This window comes from Pseudophryne corroboree, chromosome 6 (genome assembly GCF_028390025.1).
Source record: "Pseudophryne corroboree isolate aPseCor3 chromosome 6, aPseCor3.hap2, whole genome shotgun sequence".
NCBI classification, from domain to species: domain Eukaryota; kingdom Metazoa; phylum Chordata; class Amphibia; order Anura; family Myobatrachidae; genus Pseudophryne; species Pseudophryne corroboree.
Window position 1 is genome coordinate 261,184,007 of NC_086449.1, and position 22,788 is coordinate 261,206,794.

Here is a 22,788-nt window from a genome sequence, read left to right on the forward strand (position 1 = left end):
GTAAGTTGATAAGTTGAGGGAGAGTGAGTGGGAGAGAGAAACTGTATGTCTGTGTGTGTGTGTGTGTGTGTGTGTGTGTGTGTGTGTGTGTGTGTGTGTGTGTATGCATGCATGTATGTATGTATGTATGTATGTGTATTTTATATGTTTTCTTTAATATATGTGTGTGTGTGCATATATATATATATATATATATATATAATTATTATTATTTTTTTAAATCTTATTATTTGTTTGATGGTTTTGTTTTTGGGTTTTTTTTTTTGGGGGGGGTGGGGGGGCCTGCCTATTTTGTAAGTCCCGGGCCCCAGAATTTCTGATGGCAGCCCTATGTGTCATGCCATGTTAGTAGGAGTAGTTGTTAATGTCTGTATCTATTGGTCAGGTCACGTTGGGTGCAGAAGTGTTCTACTGTATGTCTGAACAGCATCATTTATGATAATGTCTAGCGGTCAGGTCATGTTGGGCTGGTGTACTGTACAGTATTGTGTCTCTATAGCACCGACATAAACAACACAAACAGATACACGCAACCTAAAATTATGCATTTCTGTAAACTGCAAATGTTGCCAAAGATAACGCTATTGGTCAGAGTCATAAGTCACCTTCTATGTATCCCATAAAAAAAGTGACTGATACAGGAAGATTTTTTTATGCAAGTAATGTTCCCTGTTATACTTACGCTGCATATTAAGAGGATACTTAATATGGGTTATTGTTGCACTAATCATCATATTTATATCACGGATATGTATAGCAGATTGGAGGAAACAGGGTTTAAATTACTGACACATGGATTTGCGGACGAATTATCCAACTAGCCAACAAAGGACACGACAATCCCTAGGGGGTCAGCGTGCAGCAACCACAGCTGGGGAGTTTGTGAACAAGAGTGATTAATGTCCAACAGGAATATACTAGTTACTCCAGTGGCCTAATTCCCATGGTCCCTCACCCACGACCAGTCCACAATATATTGCGTGCCGGATCAAAGATCCCACCCATTCCCTCTCAGCTTTACAATAACGGGTGGTGCTGCAGTACTGTCAGAGACAAATGGAGGAGAGGAGCTTCCTTCATATGTGACTGGAACCTCACTCAGAACTGCAATTACAGTAGGATCCCTGGAGGGCGCCATCACAGCCACTTCCCATTAAGCCAATGGCATCTCTTCTGCCTGGAGCTCGGCTCCCGGGAAGGACCGCATCTTCATCTGCTCATGGCGAGATGATGATGTCACTCCACTGAGGTTGTCCGAAGAGCCCAGCCAAGATAAGGAGAAAAAGGTAAGTTAGCTGGCTATAGTTTGCAGGGCTGCCGGGGGGAGTTCTGTTGGGAACATACAGTAGTGAGCAGAAAATACAGTTGGGTGATGGGTACTATTACATATAGTGGGAGGATGAAAAGCACAATAAGCCGTGATGTGTGTGTGTGTGTGTGTGTGTGTGTGTGTGTGTGTGTGTGTGTGTGTGTGTGTGGGTTGGGGCTGGGTAACCGGAGGTGGGGATCCCGGCGGTCAGCATACCGACCGCAGAATGCCGGCATAGTGACCACTGGGATCCCGAGGGCCGGTCACATGACCAGATTCCGTGTGTGTGTGTGTGTGTGTGTGTGTGTGTGTGTGTGTGTGTGTAAACCTAGCAGTTACCTATAAGCAGGGAGTGCCAGTCTTCTGGACTGCTTGACTGTGAATGTATGTTTTGGGTTTACTGTACATTACTAGTATCATCATTTAAAGACAGAAGCACGTGATATCACTGTTGGTTCTTAAGAAGGTTTACACTGCTCAGATTTGTCAGTCAGCCCTATAGAACTGTTAAATAGGTGAACCTAATGTGTCTATACTGATTCTGCTGTTTTAACACAGGTGCTACAGTATATATGTGAATAATTTCATAAGCAAAGCACAGTACAACATACTACTGGAAATTAAAATAGCAATTCAATTTATCCCTGCCACAGTGGCAACCCAGCACATAGCAGCTTTTCCTGACCACAAGGAGTTATCCAACTAAGAAGGAACCAGTGAACAAGCTGCTTACATAAGGCTTCTGACAGCTCTCCTACTTGGTGGTCTAAGGCATGGAACAGTTTAAAGTTTGGAAGCGACACCTTAAGTGTCAGTGAAATTGGAATTCTTAATTTCTAAAGGAAAACCAATCCTTCGTAGCTTGATTTTGGAAAGAAATTATTGCGGTAGGTAAGAAAAAAGCAAACCACCAACAAAGTGGGAAATAAAAACATGGACTAAAACCCCTTTTTCACTATATTCCATTACAATTTTCAAAGGCTCCAAATACGCAGCTGCTGAGTGGAGCCTCTGTTCTATTATTCTGGGAACACTCTAGAATAGTGTCTGTTACGAGTCATTATTGTATGGCAAAATGCTGCAATTTAGCTGATGAAACATAAAAAAAGGACACTCTCATTCACACATTACCACAGTAAAGGGGGAATGTAACGGTCCATCTTTACAAAGGTGCAGATTTTTGGCGAATTTGCCACAAAATTTAAAGGGGCAATTTTTATAACAGACAAAACCAACTTGGTTTTGACTAATTTTAAAAATTGCCCCTTTAAGTCCTATGGGATGCAGTTATGTTACAGATGGATGGGATCCCAGTGGTCGATATACCGGCGCCGGGATCCCGCAAGCTCGGTGTCTAATTACCGACACCGCTCGGGATATCGGCGTCACAATACTGACAGCCGGAATCCCGACCCTCCATCAACCGGGATGGCATCTGGGTTTAGGTTTAGGCAGGAGAAAGAGGGGGGTGGGTTAGCATTAGGGTTCAGGGCCAGGAAGGTTAGGGTTAGGGACCAGGGAGGGTGGGGTTAGGGTTAGGCACATATAAGGGGAGCCTAGGGTTAGGCATAAAGCGGGGGTTAGATTTAAGCAGTGGGGAAGGGCGGATTAGAGTTAGGCACCACCTGAGAAAGTTAGGGCTAGGCACCACCCGGGAGGGTTAGGCAACACCGGGGAGGGTTAGGTTTAGGCACCCACAAGGGAGGGTTAGGGTACTCTAGAGAGAATTTGCGCATGTACAGTAGAGATGTCCTGAGAACAAGGCGTGGGTGCCATGTTCCCAATGATCTGTGCATGCGCAGTAGCGTCTGGGACAATGCCAGAGTCTACTGCACCATCGGAGAAGAGGGGGCCAGACCGGAGCCTGCACATAGGCCCCCTCCTCTCTTAAAGTACTTAAAGCAACGTTACTGAATGCAAAATTTGAGGCCCCTAGCTGTTACACAATGTCCCAAGATACAATCCAGCGCACTGTTTTCAAATTTGCTTCTCTTGGAATAAACTAAGGGCCTGATTCAGAGATGTATGTAAACCCAATGTTTAACGTACATCTCTGATGGTGGGGTGGCTGCGCATGTTCTCACATGCAGTGCACCTAAGCCGTGGCCTGATTGATAGGCTGCTAGTGTTTGAGGGCAGGGGGTCGGTGGAGCTGGGCAGCATTCCAGAAAATGGGTGTGTGTCACCCTCATTTTCTAGCCCAGGGGCTGTGTCCTTGGACGTAGATTCACTGGTCATAGCAGCATGAACAGCCCGACCATCCTCAGTAACCCTCAGGTTACTCAGATGGCCAATATTAATGCAGATGATCTGATGCCATGTCTTCGGACGCAGCAGCAGATCACACAAGCATGCAGGAGGCATCTAATTGCTCAAGACGCCTCCTGAACAAATTAGCATATTTTCGTTCGGCAGCTTCATCCAAAGACGCAGCTGCTGTATGAACTTCGTCCATCTCTGATTCAGGCCCTGGGTTGAGACAAGGACGGCCAATTCGTTATGCTGTGTGGTGTGAAAGGTAAAGGGCTGGATTACATAAGGACAAATTCCACCACCAAAACATTCACATGCAGCCAAATACTAAATGAAACAAATCTTTTGCAGTCTTACACACACACATTCACCATTGCTCAGTAATAAGATTGTACAGTGTAGAGAAAACACTTCTTGAATATCCCAAGAAGAATAGCCTTTCTTGGAAGGAAGCTTTGAAAAAAAGGATTCAAACAGGTTCATAACCTTACAACATTACAGAATGTATTTATGGTTAAACAGTACATTCATTTAATTGCATTGTATCATAGCTCTATTAGAATTCATGGGGCCAGCTGTGTAATTGTTATGACTGCATCACACAGGGCCAAATTCCATACAATAAAGATATGTAATAAAACAGGGGCCATGGATTTCTAATACAGTATGGACAGTATAACAAAACGAGCATGTACTCACCTGATCATCGTAGCGGTATGTTAGAAACTGCTCCCCGGTTGTGTCTTCAAGGAAACTCCCTTGAGGAGAAAGGGCAAATTCAGGAAGGAAGTATGCGCCTTGCTCCTGTTCAGCTGCAGCCTGTTTGTAAATAATGGAAGCACATAACTTTCATATACTAGGACAATAGCTGTAATATACAGTAAGTATACTCCAAAAAAATTACTGTAATTCACTTGCAACCTAGCATAAAATGTATTGGTTGAACGTAACATCTCACATTTTCATGAATAAGAGACTTGTTTACATGTTATTATTAATAAAAAACAACTAATATTAAGCCTAAGGAATAATACTTAACAAACAACAAATAGTTTTCCTATGAAAGTCATGGTCCCTACTTGCAACCGAGCATCCTTGATTGCAGTGACCCATGTCAGTCTGCTGTGGTCACTACAAATAAATATTTATTTATTTTGCATAAATACTGTCTGTAGTTCAATGTCTGGGGGAGGGGGAGGGGGGGGGGGGTTGGAGAACCCTTGCCTTTCGGATGTGTCTATGCTTCCTTCATGATCAGGACCTGGAAGTGACATAATGAGAGGGCAGGAGAGAACTTCCGCCCTTACAGCACCTAAATGTTTTCTCCGTTCATTTGAGGTTATTTGTATTTTTCTATGCAGCATTGGACCCTTGCGGGCTCGCTTCGCTCACCACGTTTCGGGCTCGGTGTCTCGCGCCGCTTCGCTTGCCACAGGTTACTATTCCAAATTGTTTGTGACATGGACCCAGGGGCTTATGGGAAAGGTCCTCTCCACGAAGGGAAACTAGACGCTACCCTTTGCCTTTCTGCGGTGGTTGAAAGGAAAAAGCAACAATGCTGATGAGGCTAGAGCAAATGCCAAATCCCAAAGCTGTACTACAAGGTACAATCCGATCTTTGTTTATCAACATCCTAACAACTCATTACAATACATTGGGTGTACATAATAAAAGGCAAAGACAGCTACATAATATACATAGGGCAAATGAATAGTAAGAATCACAAGAGGCTGCTCCCCCATCCCCCTGCCTCATGCCTTGAATATCTCAGCTTTGCTTACATACTGCCATCAGGCTACCTCCCGCTTGCTTGCACCTCATGTCATCTGTCTGTCGTCCCTTCCCACTAGATTGTTAGCTCTTCAGAGCAGGGACCTCTTTCCTCTTGTTGTCAAAGCCCTCTTCTCGACACATTTCACTCACAGCCCTCTCCTACTCAACGATCATCTTTACCCGCTTTTTCTCCTACTGGTAAAGGCTCATCTCCATCTATGGCCACCAGCCCCAAGTACTACGATAATTACTCTCACGCTACTTACATTTTAGCTATATTATGTTTTGAGAATTGTCGTGCTCTTTGTTACCTGTACAGTACAGGCTGTACTCTGTTTTTGTTATTTATTTACTGTAATGCTAAGTTTTGCCTCCCTGTGCTGTCCTTTGTACGGCGCTGCAAAACACTTGTGTCGCCTTATAAATAAAATGTAATAATAATAATAATAATAATAATAACAATAATAAGTGGGCTTCAATATTTCTTGTATTGTGTGCATGAGACATTTTGCCATATGCATCTACGTGGCCACACCACCTCTATTTACATTCTGCACTATACTATCTCTCATCAGAGGCAGCCCATTAACGAAGCCCATTGAAGAAGATTCTGTAAGCTAACTTAAGCCAGACCCTTGTTTAATAATGTACCATCTGTTTTGCATGTTTATATAATAATTTACAAATTGGCTTTACTTTACAGGTATCATGCCAGTTCCGTAAATATAGTTATGGAAGCAGTGAATCCAGGTTTTAAGATTTGGATGAACACCAATCCTTTTACTAAATGTTTTGCTGAATACCTGAGTATAAACCCTAATGCGAATATTACATATAAGCAGTGTCAGTGGGTAGCTGAACATTAAAAAAAAAATGTCTTGGGTTTGGCCTGGCTGCTGAAGGGGACAGTCACGCTTTACAAGAGCTCCTGTGAAACAGGGCTCCTATTTCTTCAAATAGCCCATCTCTGGGCTCCCTTAGTGCCCTCAGCAGCCCCCCTGTCTCTCCTGTTCCCCCTGCAGTGCCCCTGTTAGCGCCGCGGAGTTGGGGAGAAGTTTTTACTCCTCCTGCGGATTGCGGCCTACGGGGCTCGTACAAGCCGGGGCCTCGATTTATCCCCCGGACCGGCGGCAGCTTCGGGGACCTCCGGATCTGGCCGTGGATTGCTCCCGGACCTCCGACCCCCGCACCGCCGCTGGCCGCGGCTAGGAGACTCACCTCGCTGCCTGCCTCTGCTGCCCGGGGGCGCCGGAGCTCTTTGCGTTGGACGGGGCCGCGGGATGACCGGCGGCCATCTTTGCTGTGCACCATCGGCTCCCTGCTGCCTCTCTCCCGCTGGGCCCCAGAGTAAGTACACCTTCCAGATCTGCTAGCTGCGGGGCTCCAGCGGGGGGAGGGCCGACCACTGGGCTGTACCCTGGGTTGGAGGTGAGCCGGATGACAGTTGCTAGGTGACCTGCGGGACACTGGGGAGGCAGCCGCCAGAGCTTCAGCCTGGGCCTGCAATTCACCCACTGGAAGGCCTTTCTCCCTGGGGCCTTGTTTATCAGCCAGATAACGGAGCACCTGTTAAGGGGCATATAGTTAACGTGGGGGTACGTTGGAGCACCAGCAGACAAATTTGTCTCCCCCCACCTGACCCCCCCTGCTACTATACATCCCCATGCTCTCATAAAAAAAAAAAACGAAGCACAAGCCTGACGTCCCCCACAGTCGGCGGGCTGGAAGTGCAGATTGGAGAGAGGGCTTGGGGAAAACTCTGTGGATACTGACCCCCAGAACTCAATTCAGCTCCTCTCATCGCCCCCAGCACTGGGTCTTATGTGACGCTTCGTCGGAGCCTTCCCTACGTCTCCATCCGTGTGCTTTATTTACACACTCAAGCTCCCTGAAAACCCCCTTTAGCAAATCGTCTTTGCATTTCCACCCTTGCACATCTCACCAGTCAGTACTCGGGTTGTGGCGGGTCCAGACCAGGACACTCTCCCTTCGGGGCCATTCATCACAGTTCTGTAGACCACTTTCTAGATCTCCCTGGGTCTATTATTGCTATGGACAAATTCATGTCTAAATCATTACGTAACCCACGGGGTGCTCAGCCGGGTAAAGGCAAAAATCGTGAAAATCCCGCTAGCAGTGCTCCTGTTTCCCCGACGTATAGTCAAAATTCTAGTTCTAGGGGGCAATCTATGGAACCATCCAAATCCTTCACGAGTGAAATCACGAATATACTCTCATCTCTGCTGGATCAGAAACTGGCACCCCTAAAGGCCTCTCTGGATTCGGCGCTTGCGCAACTCACAGCCCATGATCAACGTATTTCCGAGGCTGAGCAAAGAATTTCTAATCTAGAGGATGATTTGTCTGCAGCTAAAACAACCCAGATGGAGCACGACAAGCTGGTGGTGTCTCTGCAAGACAAATTAGAAGATTTGGAAAATCGGAATAGAAGAAATAATATACGTCTTGTAGGTTTGCCAGAATCTGTAAAATTTTCCGAACTTATGGCCTTGGTCTCCCAGTGGTTGCCTAGAGAGCTGGGATGCGTCTCGGCCACGGGTTCCATTCTGGTGGAACGTGTCCATCGGATTGGTCCTGATTGTCAATCCGGCAGAGATAGACCCAGACCGGTCATCATGAGAATTCTCAACTACGCTGATAAAGTCCGTTTGCTGGAGGCCTATCGGAAATACACGGATCTTCGATACCAGGACTCCAAGATTCTACTATTTCAAGACTTTTCTTATCTGGTTGCTGCGAGAAGACGGGAGTTCTCACCTGTTTGTAAACGTCTCTTCGAGCTAGGCCACAGGTTTGCGTTGTTGTATCCGGCCAAGCTGAGAATCACCTATGTTGGAAAAACCCACTTCTTTGAAACCGCACAAGAGGCCAGAAATGTTGTGAACTCTTTGGATACAGCTCTCCTTTCGGGTACAGATGATGCTGATTGACTCTATATATCCTTTTCCAGTTGGTTGATTGCCACCTTTGGTTGGCCCATTCATGTTTAAGTCAAAAGATATTTTTCTGTTTGATAAGTTGATTCGATTTTATTTCTGCACTGTGAAGATGGTTTGCTGTCACGGCTGGAGCTTGACGCGGGCTGCAGTGCGACAGTACTATATTGGTTATGTTCTTCTATTCTTTTCTCTATGCTTCTTTTCCCCCCCTGCAATTGCCTCTTCTACTCTTTCTATTACTACTTTACCTTCCCCTCTACCCCTTTTCTCATCTTTTGTCATACTGTTTTGGATCATGGTGTCCTTGGTTACTATGTTTGAGGATACCCTCCTCATATGTTTTATTGCTCTCCATTTGGAGGTTGACGTCTCTTAATAGGGCGCCCACATGGGTTCTTAAAATGTTAAAATTGTTTTGTAACTTGGTTCATAATTTTGATATTGTACACACACATAATTCACGTATTGTGATAGGAATGTACTTGATGTTTTATATTTATTATTTTTCATCACTGATCCATAACGGCCCGCTAGCTGAGATGGGCTGGGATCGACGGTTATGGTATATTGTATCCCGATGTTGGCCTAGGGTTGGTATCGGCTGAATGCCGTCGACCCATGATTCTCCCACAATAGTGCAGTCACGATTTCGGTTAGTATCATGGAACGTAGAGGGACTTAATACCCCTATTAAACGGAAAAAGGTCCTCACCTATTTGAAACGGCTGAAGCCCGATATAGTGTTATTGCAGGAAACTCATTGGAGGATCTCGGATCCTAATGTACTTCAGGATACGTGGGTGGGAGAGTATAGAGCAGCCTCCTTCACGTCCAAACGCAGAGGCGTCCTAACTATTCTCAATAGATCACTTCCTGCCACTATTTTAGATAGTTTGGTCGACCAAGAGGGTAGATTCCCTTTCCTGAAACTAAAAATATTAAATACGATCTATACGGTAGCCAATATTTATGCCCCTAATGGCCCTAACGCATCTTTTTTCTCTGATATTTACGCGAACTTGCAGGGTTGGGCAGAGGGAGAAATTATCATGGGAGGAGACTTTAATTGTGTACAGTCAGCTGGTCTTTACAAGACATCCATGTCCGGTACGTCCGCAATTACTACTCCACCTTCACTCACACTGCTCACCTCTTCTCTACGACTGTCTGACCCATGGAGAATTCGTAACCCAGACGCTCGCGAATATACCTTCTACTCCCACCCTCACCACTCCTCCTCTAGATTAGATTATTGGTTAATCACTGATTCTCTTCTGCATCATATAGTGGATGCTAAAATTGAACCAATCTCACTCTCGGACCATGCCCCAATTTGGATATCGGTCACTTTAGATACCCCCTTGCCTAGATCCTATAATTGGCGTTTCCCTGCTTATTTGGAAACTTCTTCGGACTTCAGTCAATTTCTTACTCGAGCCTTCCTTAACTATATTGATGATAGAAAGGTTTAAGCAAGAGGCAAAAAAAAGGGGGACTATTGATAATGTCTCTCAGGGGCACACTTGATTCTGTATATTGGAAAGATAGGATAGGATATAGTAATGTGTGGGTAGGAAAAGATAAAACTTAACTTTTAATCACAGACGAAAGGATACTAAAATTATTGCTGTACATCGGCAATATAGTTAAAACAAGTATTAAACAACAAAATAATGTTGACGATACAAATTGTAACTCACTTGTATAAAGAGGGTGACAGAAAGTTTATCTGTAAACCCACTGATTTGTAAGTGAGTATTAATGTTTGACGTTTATCAGAAGTGAAAATATAAATATTCCTATTATCTCTATGAGATTATGATGTTATATACATTTGTGTATTCATATAAGAGATAATGGAAAACCGGCTTGTGTAAAATCAGGACTCCTAGAAAGTGGGTCAACTGCGGTAATAGAATGCAAGGTTTGACTAGAATTAAATTTGCTGAATTATTGTAACACAATTGTTTTTCCTGCAGCAGACAGATAGCAGCTTGGGCAGCTTATGTGCTGGACCGTGTGTCAAATGTTATGTTTCAGCACATATTATTTCTGCATTATTTCTAGAACACATTTGCAACTTTGATATTTCCTTACCATCCACTCAGGCTGTATTATTGCGTTGATATATTTAATGTTTATAATTTTTTTCTGATATATCCAATGTGTTTTTGGAAATTAACGTAAGGGTGAATCTTTACGGTACCTTCAATTACAAAGATATATTCCATCAATTAGGACATATCATTTTGTTTATTGCCATACCACATTTTCTTTGTGGGAAATTTGGCATGTGTTCTTACCTGAATTCCTTTGTGGGGGATTTCCCATAAAAGGAACAAATCTTTCCGCACCATTTTACTCATTTATATTGTGGTGTTTCTTGTTCAAGCTGCTTCTTGGGCAAATATTTGGCTTTTGACAACGCCATCCATTGGACCAATTTGTACTAAATAGCTCAAGCAATAGCCATCCCCCCAGCAGACAGGCACTTACCTGACTTTCTACAGTCATACCATGCTGGACATGCCCGATCTCGTCTGATCTTGGAAGCCAAGCAGCATTGGGCCAGGTCAGTACCAGAAAGGGTGACCCTCTGGGAATACCGGGTACTGTAGCACCAAGGAATATACCTTCTGCTGATTAGCAAATTTAATTCTAGTCAAACCTTGCATTCTATTACCGCAGTTGACCCACTTTCTAGGAGTCCTGATTTTACACAAGCCGGTTTTCCATTATCTCTCATATGAATATACAAATGTATAAAACATCATAATCTCATAGAGATAATAGGAATATTTATATTTTCGCTTCTGATAAACGTCAAACATTAATACTCACTTACAAATCAGTGGGTTTACAGATAAACTTTCTGTCACCCTCTTTATACAAGTGAGTTACAATTTGTATCGTCAACATTATTTTGTTGTTTAATACTTGTTTTAACTATATTGCCGATGTACAGCAATAATTTTAGTATCCTTTCGTCTGTGATTAAAAGTTAAGTTTTATCTTTTCCTACCCACACATTACCATATCCTATCCTATCTTTCCAATATACAGAATCAAGTGTGCCCCTGAGAGACATTATCAATAGTGCCCCTTTTTTTTGCCTCTTGCTTAAACCTTTCTACAGTTTGTTTTGGAACTGATGTCTGGGAGCACCGCCAACCTTGTTCTACTTTAAAAGCCTTATTAGGCGAAGTCAGTAGCTTCATGTTGGTTTAAATATATCTTGTCACATATGATATATACCAATTGAATTCAAACTATTGTACAATCTGGACCAGTGCAGATTCCTAAAAACCCCCACCCAATACACTATATTGATGATAATAAGATTCATGAGAATGACATCAATTTGTTTTGGTCGGCTTCTAAACCAGTTGTCCGTGGACAAATACTAGAATACGTTTCCAGAAAACGCAAACACTTGAACGCCCAGTTGTGTGATCTGAGCAAGGCTTTAACGGCAGCGTATAACGCAATGATATTAAATGATTCCCCAGACAACAGACGGACTTACACTGACGCGAAACATCTTTATGACGCACTTTACACTGAACGAGCTAGTTTCTCCTATGATGTTCAACGGAATAAATTCTTCCGAGGTGGTAATAAGTCGGGTAAACTACTGGCCAACTTAGTGAGATCATCTACAGTCCCTTCTCGCATAACTAGCTTACACACTGACCCAACTTCCTCAACTATGGACACACAAACTATGTCAGACACCTTCCTACAAAATTATACAAACTTATACGCGGCACCTTTAGATAGCCCCACTGAGGGTATGATGTTTCTGGATAAAGTTGACTTACCCACATTGACAGAGGAGGAACGGGAGTCATTAACGAGCCCCGTAACAGACACAGAGTTGCTGTTATTGATTAAGTCACTCCATAATGGGAAATTGCCGGGCCCGGATGGGTTTGGGGCAGTATACTATAAAATGCTAGCTCCCCACATAATGCTCTATTTGTTAACGTTGTTTAACTCACTGCTGAACGGATCCCCTCCCCCCCCCCCCCCCCCCCCCCACCCCAGGATTCACCGAAGCTAGAATAGTAGTATTCCCTAAACCGGGTAAAGACCCTTCATATGTCCAGTCTTATCGACCCATATCCCTTCTCAATCAGGACCTGAAACTATTCACCAAATTATTGGCCACTCGCCTCCAACCGATACTACAACGCATTCTGCATCCTGCCCAAACGGGGTTTGTGAGAACTATAACATCAGTACATAATGTACGTACCCTGATAGCAGCAATACATAGTGTCAAAGACTCCACAACATCTAAAGCACTTGTGGTCAGTTGTGACGCTGACAAAGCGTTTGACCGTGTATCATGGGCGCACTTACTAAGAATTTTCCATACTCAACAATTCGGAGAAGAGTTCACTAAAGTCTTCCGTATGCTTTATTCTAATCCACAAGCACACCTAACTATTAATGGATTGAACACATCTGCCTTCTCTTTACATAGAGGTACGCTTCAGGGATGCCCCCTATCTCCCCTGCTTTTTAACTTAGCTCTTGACCCACTGATACGCACTTGCGTGCAAAATGTTGCTTGGGACGGGATAAAAATTGGCTCACAGCCAGTGAAGGTGTCGGCCTTTGCTGATGACCTATTACTTTATTTTAATGATCCCATAAAGGCGTTCCCTTCTTTACTGGCCATGCTCCATGATTTCCACTTGATCTCGGGCTTTTTAATCAATTTTGATAAAACGGAAGCATTGGCTCTAGGCCCCAAAGCTACACGAAATTGGGGCTCCGGGTTTCCCTTTAAATGGGCAGCTGGCTTTATAACCTACTTGGGCTTACGTTTTTCACCTACTTTAGTCGAACTATATACACTGAATTTTTCACACGCTATTAATAAAATGATAGATGATTTTACACGCTGGCAAAGTTTACCAATCTCATATTTGGGTAGATGCCACTTGTACAAAATGATCTCCTTCCCCCGCTTGCTATATCCGATCCAAATGCTCCCATTTCTTCTGACTAAACGAGATGTTCAAACAATTAATAAAGCCCTTAATACTTTCATTTGGACAAACAAGCGCCCACGTATAGCCCTTTTTAAATTGAAACAACCGACTATGCTGGGTGGCGTGAATTTACCATGTCCGGAAGACTACTCTTTGGCCGCTAATTATAGATATGCCCTTGACTGGGTTAGGGGCTCTTCTAGTTACGCTAATGTGTCTCTGGAACAGCTTATGCTACCCCATGGTACCCTGTCTACCATATTAAATTTTCCGGACCCCCCCCACACTGACGTCCCTCCGTTCGAACCCATTATTGCTCTCTCCGTGCAAAGCATGGAAACACCTTCGAAAACGCATGGGGCTGACAACAACCTGCTCCTTATTCCAACCACTCCTGCATAACCCATACTTTCAAGGCGGGGACGCCGATGTGCTTATCAAGACTTGGTATTCTCACGGCTTACGTTTAGTGTATCAATTCTTGAATGTCACCTGTACCGAAGTGCTCACCCTGTCCCAATTAAAACTTAAATTTCCGAACCTCCATATACCACTATTCGCATATTTTCAAGTCCGCAGTTTTGCAACGCGATTGATAACACGCCTACGGCCAACGGACTTTAACTCTCCCCTAGACGTCCAACTGCGCTTAACTCCTCATTCTCCCTATCCTACATCCTTTATTTATGCACACACCAGACGTAAGATTGATTTAGATTGTCAAACCACTGGCCTAGCTAAGTGGTCGACCACCTTGTCAGGCATTCCTCTGCAGACCATAATACATTGGCACTTATTACTTAATAAATATTTGGTGTCTTCTTCCTATGCAGAAATGCATTTAAAAATTTTACACAGGGCATATTATACTCCTCGTCTCAGGTATCTCACGGGCATCTCTGATAACTCCCACTGCTTCAAGTGCTCCTCACCTGCTGCCGACATTATCCATTGCCTCTGGTCATGCCCTATAATACAATTGTTTTGGAAAGATGTATGTAACTACATTTCAACGACTTTAAATATTCCTCTCACACCTACTTTAATCTGGGCTTTCTGGAATCAGTATGATCCTGATTGTTGTTCAGTATCTCCAGGTAATAAATTATTATTAGCACGGATTGCGGCAGCTTCAAAAAAGACCATACTGTCTCAGTGGATACACAGAACCCCTATACCCATAACTCTTCTTCTCCCTAGACTGACATATCTTTACCAAATGGACTGGATAGAATGCTCTCTTAGAGCGGAATCCAACTCTTCCAAATTCTTTGCAATATGGCTGCCCTATGTGGTAACTCTGCCACAACCAATTCGTGATAGCATACGTAAAGTAGTTAAGCATACTACATGGTACAATACCGAGATACTTACGAAGGGATCACCGCCCTTTTAACCTTAACTTTATTGTTTTTATGACCACCTTTTTTGGCTTACTTACACTGTTAATGTCACAGAGAGATTGCCGTTTCCTACTATGTGTTTTGTGCTACCCTCTATATCCTTTTAATATCATCCCTTTACTATCATATGTGATTGCTCTTGAACAAATGTAATGTTGTACATCCCTGCACATCCTTAGCTCTGATATTGTCTTTGATATTGTTATTGCTGTGCAATTATCGTGGAAAATGTGTGTGTTACACCTATTATTATTCCCCCCCCCCCCCCCCCTATAAACATATAAAAAAAAAAAAATTCTTACAATTTACCCCCCTGGGAATGATAAAAAAATGGCAGGAAATCTAGGATTAAGATGCACTACCAGCTATAAGAAAAAAAGGATACTAAAGAGGCCCCCCTCCTACTTAGGGCCACGGGTGGTGTTAGGCTTATTCCTAGGGTATCTCCATTTCTCTGACAGCCCGAACCAGAAACTGAGAGGGGGGGTGGTGAATAAGAGCTCCAATCATAAGCCGCACTGAAGACATTTTGATTGATCCTCCTGCTATCAACACCCTCCCACATTGTTTAAAGCTGGTGAATGAAATTGGGCCCCTACATTAACAGCAGCATGTATTACAAACCAGACTATTGAGAGGGAGCTAAACATCTTCATGTGAGTAATCATACAATTTTAAGACTAAAGGTGCATACACATGGTGCATACACATGGTGCACACACGGTGTGCTTACGATTTTGACTATATAGTCAAAATCGTAAGAAAAGTTAGCACATATCGAGCTTTACAATACAGATGCACGTTCCTGCGGGGTCGGTATCACAAGAAAAAATAGACTGTACAGGCATGGCAATTTTCACTATATTGTGTACATTCTAGTTTCTAGTATAGTCAAATTTATATATAGTCAAAATTGTACATAGCCAAAACCACACCGTGTGTACAGTCAATATCAGTGGCTCTGGTCTCCGGGGAGATCAAGGGAAAATCGCAAAGTCAAAATCGGCATTTAGCCAGAATCGCACCGTGTGTATGCACTTTTATCTGTACACAACTAGGTGTGGCATTCAATGCACCCTTCTACATTTCCCACTTTACAGAGAAATGTCTGTGCAAGGTGGAATCATTATTCTCCAAACACAACTTTACCATTTACTGTGTATCACTTCAGTGAAACATGTATTGCTTGTTGCAAAGAGAAAGAAGGCAATGCTTGTCTATTTTCTTGGGTATGTACAGTATTTACACTTGCATACAAGGTTACAATAAAAACGAAATGTAGCTAAGTGGAAGGAAATAGGAAGTAGTTAGTAGAAAGCACTAAGGAAATCAAAATAGTGAATTGGCAGGAGGGTAAATAACACATTGTGTGAAACGATGTAAAAATACATAATAAAACATAATAATGTCTTATCAGCATGTCCAAAATAAAATGTAAAAAAACAGAACATGTGAACAAAGTGCAACAGATAAGGTGCCAAAATATATTATTTAAAAAAAAACCCATCAAATATATAAAAACAAAGAAAACATATATACGTATATAATATATATATATATATATATATATATAGAGAGAGAGAGAGAGAGAAAGAGATATATATATATATATATATAGATATATATATATATATAAAGAGAGAGAGAGAGATTTATACAATACATATATATTACACACACGCGCACGCACACACACACACACACACACACACACACACACACACACACACACACACACACACACACGTCTTGATGCCAAGCATCAAATACCATAACATGTGTTGTCCATCTGTAAAAACCTTGATGTAAAACAAAACTCCGCCATAATTCAGTCATTATAATGTTCCGACAAGTAAAAGAACAGAGATATATGGAAAATGAGTCACGAATTATGTATTTTTCCATCAACAAATGTGTGGGTTCATTTCCAGATTTGCAGATTTACTCCTGTAATGCACCAGCCATCTACAGTGGTGGCAGCTATTGTGTGTGCTAAAACAATAATCATGAGAATATATCTTATGGGGAGAATCTAACAAATAAAAGTTCTTTGAAGGATTAGATCTCAAATTGTCGGTGATATTCTGTGGGGTTGAAACCTGTAAATAGCAAGTGGTTTAGCCCAAGCACCTGGCACTTTAGCGAAAACATATGTCATTCTAAGGACGTCCAGACCAATACAAAGTACTGTAGATAAGCGAGTACCCTCTGCCTAATCAAATGTTATCTGTGTTCCCATAGTATTAATAAAAATCCTAGATGTTGCTTCTTTATTATAATAAATAATATATCTGACCATTTTATTATTATAAACAATATATGTGGCCCCCTTATTATTATAAACATTATACGATGACCCCCTCACTGCTTAATACATAAATCCCCAAATCTTTAAAAATCACAATTTCATAAATTTCCCCCAGTGCCTTTACTAGAAACCAGGCTGGGATTTTTGAAAGATCCATATAAGCCAGGTCCTAGGGAGCAGAGGCTGCAACCTATCATTATTTAGTTTTGTTTATTATTTGCGTATTATAAACATTTTGTTGTAGACTGAATTAGGGCGAAGGGGAACATGTACTAAGCAGTGATTAAAGTGGAGACGTGAGCCAGTGAAGTAGTTGCCCATGGCAACCAATCAGCATTGACGTAACATTTCTAATTTGCATACTATACAATTGTATGGAGCAGCAGATTGGTTGCCATGGGAAATTTCTCCACTGGCTCACTTCTCCACTTTTATCACTGCTTAGTACATGTCCCCCTAAATCATTTACATTTATTTTATACAGGTGGGATACAGTAGTGGTGAACTTTGACTGTACAGTAGGGCAGTGCCAGATTAAGGTCCACATGGGCCTGGAGCTGAAATGTATGAAGGGCCTATTGTGTGCATTGGCAGAAGGTATGACAAGCACTGCAGTGAGGGTGGTCTAAATAGGGGGTGTGGCCTGTGCCATGGGTGTGGTTATCTCCATGGCAGTCATAGCTAGTGCCTACCTTCAACCATTTAATAGAGGAGCAGAACAACAGACCCATACACACACACATACAGTGGTCATCAAAGTGGGAATTTTGAAGTGTGGATATGGGAACTGAAACGGGATTACTGTTGTGCGCACCTAAAAAGGGAGCATGGCCAATGACAAGTAGTGTGTCCTTCAAAGTACATGCATTAATGTGCCCCCTCCCCTCCTAGTCTATATAGCTACTCATTAGTGTGCCCCTCTCCCTTGCTAGTCTGTATATGCGTCAGTGTGGCCCCTCCTAGTCTGAATATGCTTTAGTGTGCCCCCCTCCCCTCCTAGTCTGTATGTTTATTAGTGTGCCCCCCTCCCCTCCTAGTCTGTATATGTAGTCAGGGCTGGTTATAGACCTTGTGGCGCCCAGGGCGAACGTTTCTCTTGGCACCCCGCCTATCTCCATTGAAAAGAGGGACAGGTAGCCCCTTATGCGTGTTGCGTCAGGCAGAGCCCTGTATACACGCTGTGCCAGGTAGCCCTGTATACACACAGCGCCAGGTAGCCCCTTACATACTTTGCGCCAGGTAGCCCCTTATACACATTGCGCCAGGTAGCCCCTTATACACATTGCGCCAGGTAGCCCCTTATACACATTGCGCCAGGTAGCCCCTTATACACATTGCACCAGGTAGCCCCTTACACAAATTGCACCAGGTAGACCATTATATATACGTTACACCAGATAGCCTCGTTGCCCCAGGTAGCCCCTTACATACATTGCCCCAGGTAGCCCCTTACACACATTGCACCAGGTAGCCCCTCATATACGCTGCACCAGGTAGCCCCTCATTCACATTGCACCAGGTAGCCACTAAGACAGAGTGTGTGAGAAAGAGAGAGAGGGTGTGTGAGAAAGAGAGAGTGCGAGAAAGAGAGAGTGAGAGAGAGCAAGCGAGATAGTGTGTGTGTGTGTGAGAGAGAGAGTGTGAGAAAGTGAGAGCGAGAGGCAGTGTGTGTGACAAAGAGAGAGGGAGAGTGTCACTCACCACTATCAGCGCCAGCTCCCGTATGTCCCCTTGGCTCCATGGGCAGCCTGAGGCAGGACAGTCACGGAAGTGAGTTGGAAGTGAGTTGGGGTGGGGGGGCAGTGGGAGGCGGCTAAGCGGTGGTGCTGGCCAGGGGCGGGGGCAGCGCGGGAGGCAACGGAAGGGGGAAAGGTGACTGCCAGCGCATTGTGCAGTGTGGGAGAAGAGGCGGCGGGGGAAGGGGGTCAGGAGGAAAGGTGCCGGTCAGCTCTGTGTGCGGTGCGGGAGGGTAAAGGTGGCGGACAGTGCAGTGTGCGGTGCGGGAGAGTAAAGGTGGCGGCCAGTGCAGTGTGCGGTGTGGGAGGGTAAAGGTGGGCACTGCAGTGTGGGTGGCGGTGGGGGGTGAGAGAAGGTGCTGACCAGCGCGGTGTGTGGTGCGCCCGTACTTCGCGTTGACCATGCGGCAGTCCACATAAGCAGCACTAAAGTTTTGGGGGAGAGGGGGAGCTGAGAAAAGAGCTTAGGCCAGGATTTACAGACTGGCGGCAGGGGCACTGTGTCGCGGCAGCATACAATGAGTCAATGTGACTCATTGTAATGCCGGCTGTTATGGGTCTCTTCACTGCGGTGGGCTGTGGGCCTATTTTCAATGGGGGGACTGGTGCTGCAGCTCCATCCGCCCCATTGTTATTCCGGCTGTGCAGTAGGGGGCCCTAGAGAGGAATGGAATGGAAACCTGCTTAAGGTTAGAACCAGTGATATTATCAAGTAACCAGTACTGTCCTTCAGCATTGCCACAGATATCATGGGGTTAATTCAATTACGGGTGTTTTCTGCAATGCATCGTTGAAACTATAGCTTTCGCCTGGGTTTTGCTCTGATATTGGCATTGTTTTGTTTGCAGCCCTACAGCGGTGTTAATTAACATATGCGATTTCAGGCCTACAGTGCCTTATACACACACACACACTACAGTAGATTGCGTGTCTTTGTCAATTGAATTTACCTCCTTGTGCAGTTATGGGCTGCAGTTTCATTGGTCTCACAAAATGTCTGAGATGGAGAAGTGAAGGGATGATCTGTTCTTTCAGTGCTGCTCCTGCTATTTATAATTGTTAACAATAACGTGCTTCTGGGTTCACACAATTTATCCATCTTTCCTTTAATTTTGTACCCACTGCCTTTAGTAAATTATAGTGGTAGAATAGAGTTATACTTTCTTTGTGTGTGTGTTTACCCTTAGTGTCGTCATTGACTGAATATCTGAATTGGCGTTGACTGCTTCTCCAACGCACATATATAGATAATGACAAAAAGTGTTGCTTTCTTCTGGCACAACAAAAGAAGGTGACATATCTTAGAGCTGATGTGAAGTACTAACTGTGTAGCTTTGTTCTGTGTCATATTTTCAAAATAAACACACAAAAGGAATAACCAGAATTCCATTTCAGAGGTGTCTGCATAAATGCCACAAACTAGAAGAAAAAAACCCCTTAGAACAGAAATAACCTTATAAAAATATAACTTATGATTATCCAATTAATTAGAAATTACCACACACCTTTCTAAAACCATAAATCCATACACACTTCCCATATACAACAAGAGCCCCAGCTTTCCTTTCGCACACACTTTTTATTACGTAATAAACATCTAACCATTGCAGAGCAAATCCTATGTAACCAGACAGGAAGCCCCATTGCTTTAACCACAAACCAGTTCCACAAAGATGGTAACAAGGGAGGTTAGTGGGTGTTTTACCACTTCTGCTTGTTTCTCCAGCACTGCAATGTTCAGGGACACAGCAATGTTTAATACGGTTGCCACCTGGCTGGTATTCTACCCTTAGGGGGTCATTCCGAGTTGATTGCACGCTGCAACTTTTTGCAGCCCGTGCGATCAACTAGACGCCGCCTATGGGGGAGTATATTTTTGCATAGCACGGCTGCGATCGTTTGTGCAGCCCTGCTTTGCAAAAAAAGTTTTGTGTAGAACAAGACCAGAGTATGAGTTACTTACCCTGTGTGATGAATCCAGCGTTGATAGTTCCCGGAATTACGTCAAACATCCGCCCTCCAAACGCCTGCGTTCGCAGCACCACTTCCAGAAAACGGTCAGTTGACACCTACAAACGCCCTCTCCCTGTCAATCTCCTTGCGATCGGCTGTGCGAATGGATTCTTCGTTAAATCCATCGCCCAGCAACGATCCGCTTTGTAGCCGTACAACGCGCCTGCGCATTGCAGTGCACACGCATGCGCAGTAGTAACCTGTTCGCTGTGCTGTGAAAAACGGCAGCGAGCAATCAACCCCTAAGGCAAGTATTCAACCCTCTGGCTGGTATAAATGGAGGAAAGTTGCTTTTCTGCTTCCTGAAGATGTGCCAACCAAGATGTTTAATCAAGGTGCATGTTTAAAAAGAAATGCTTTACAATTTGTGCATTACACTCGTTATATATCAAGTGTAATTCCATACATAAAACCTTGACAGTTTAGGGTAGATTTACTGAGCTTCGAAAATAGATATGTGGTGGTACTGACCAATAGCAACCAATCAAATTCTATCATTAGTGGTGCTACAAATACGTTGTTTTTTTCCTTTAATGAAGGGGGTGTGGACATGCCTTTCCCGATTAGCCCCCGCCATTACAAAGGCAAATGCATTTTTATTAGAGTATTGGGGGGTATATTTACTAAAATGTGGGTTTTCAAATGTGAAGATGTTGCCCACAGCAACCAATCATATTCTTCGTATCATTTATCTAGCACCTTCTAGAACATAATAGCCAGAATCTGACTGGTTGCTATGGGCAACATCTCCACATTTGAAAACCTGCATTTTTTTAGTAACTATACCCCTTAGGCTTCACTGTACACTTCCCAATACATTTGCATATGCATTTGTATGTGATATACACAGAAAAATAGAACAAGTATCTTTACAAAAATGCAACCTTACCTAAAGAAATACAGCAGTAAGTATGGTAACAATGGGGTCAATTATAAGCACTCATACATTGCATGTTCCGTCATGAGGTATGGTGCACATCTCACATACATGGAGAGCTAGATTGGGATCCTATGGGAACACAGTTGGAGAGAAGTAGTGTGGGTAAGCGGGAGGAAAGGATGGAGGCAGAAAAAGGTCCCCAGATGCCAAAGGAAGAGGCTCAGGGGAAGATGATGTCCCCTATAGAGGGTGAGGTTTCAGTGTTAGAACCAGTTAGGAAGCCACCGGACCCTGGTATGGGTGAGGCAGTGACTGAGGGTTTGAATGATGAAAATATGGATTGTGGTATTGGTGACAGGGGTGATGGAAAGAAAGAATAAGGGATGGTTGTAGTACAATTCAATAACGTAAGAAACATGGATTCCAGGGCCGGTTCAGGGGCGCTCTGCGCCCCGGGCAGGAAAATAAGAATTTACTTACCGATAATTCTATTTCTCGTAGTCCGTAGTGGATGCTGGGGACTCCGTCAGGACCATGGGGAATAGCGGGCTCCGCAGGAGACAGGGCACATCTAAAAAGCTTTTTAGGTCACATGGTGTGTACTGGCTCCTCCCCCCATGACCCTCCTCCAAGCCTCAGTTAGGTACTGTGCCCGGACGAGCGTACACAATAAGGAAGGATCTTGAATCCCGGGTAAGACTCATACCAGCCACACCAATCACATCGTACAACTTGTGATCTGAACCCAGTTAACAGTATGATAACAAAACGAAGTAGCCTCCGAAAAGATGGCTCACAACAATAGTAATAACCCGATTTTTGTAACAATAACTATGTACAAGCATTGCAGACAATCCGCACTTGGGATGGGCGCCCAGCATCCACTACGGACTACGAGAAATAGAATTATCGGTAAGTAAATTCTTATTTTCTCTAACGTCCTAGTGGATGCTGGGGACTCCGTCAGGACCATGGGGATTATACCAAAGCTCCCAAACGGGCGGGAGAGTGCGGATGACTCTGCAGCACCGAATGAGAGAACTCCAGGTCCTCCTTAGCCAGAGTATCAAAATTTGTAAAATTTTACAAACGTGTTCTCCCCTGACCACGTAACTGCTCGGCAAAGTTGTAATGCCGAGACTCCTCGGGC

At 43.7% G+C, this 22,788-nt stretch overlaps 1 protein-coding gene and 1 pseudogene across 1 annotated transcript in view; one reads left to right on the forward strand and one right to left on the reverse strand.

Annotated features, from left to right (window-relative positions):
* Positions 1 to 22,788, reverse strand: part of ADAMTSL3 (ADAMTS like 3) — a 788,444-nt gene that overhangs the window by 602,135 nt on the left and 163,521 nt on the right. Inside the window, exon 3 of the mRNA XM_063925941.1 lies at positions 4,262 to 4,381. Coding sequence (XP_063782011.1) covers positions 4,262 to 4,381 — 120 coding nt within the window. The remainder of the gene's footprint in view (positions 1 to 4,261; positions 4,382 to 22,788) is intronic.
* On the forward strand, positions 10,798 to 10,916 carry LOC134938993 (5S ribosomal RNA; annotated as a pseudogene).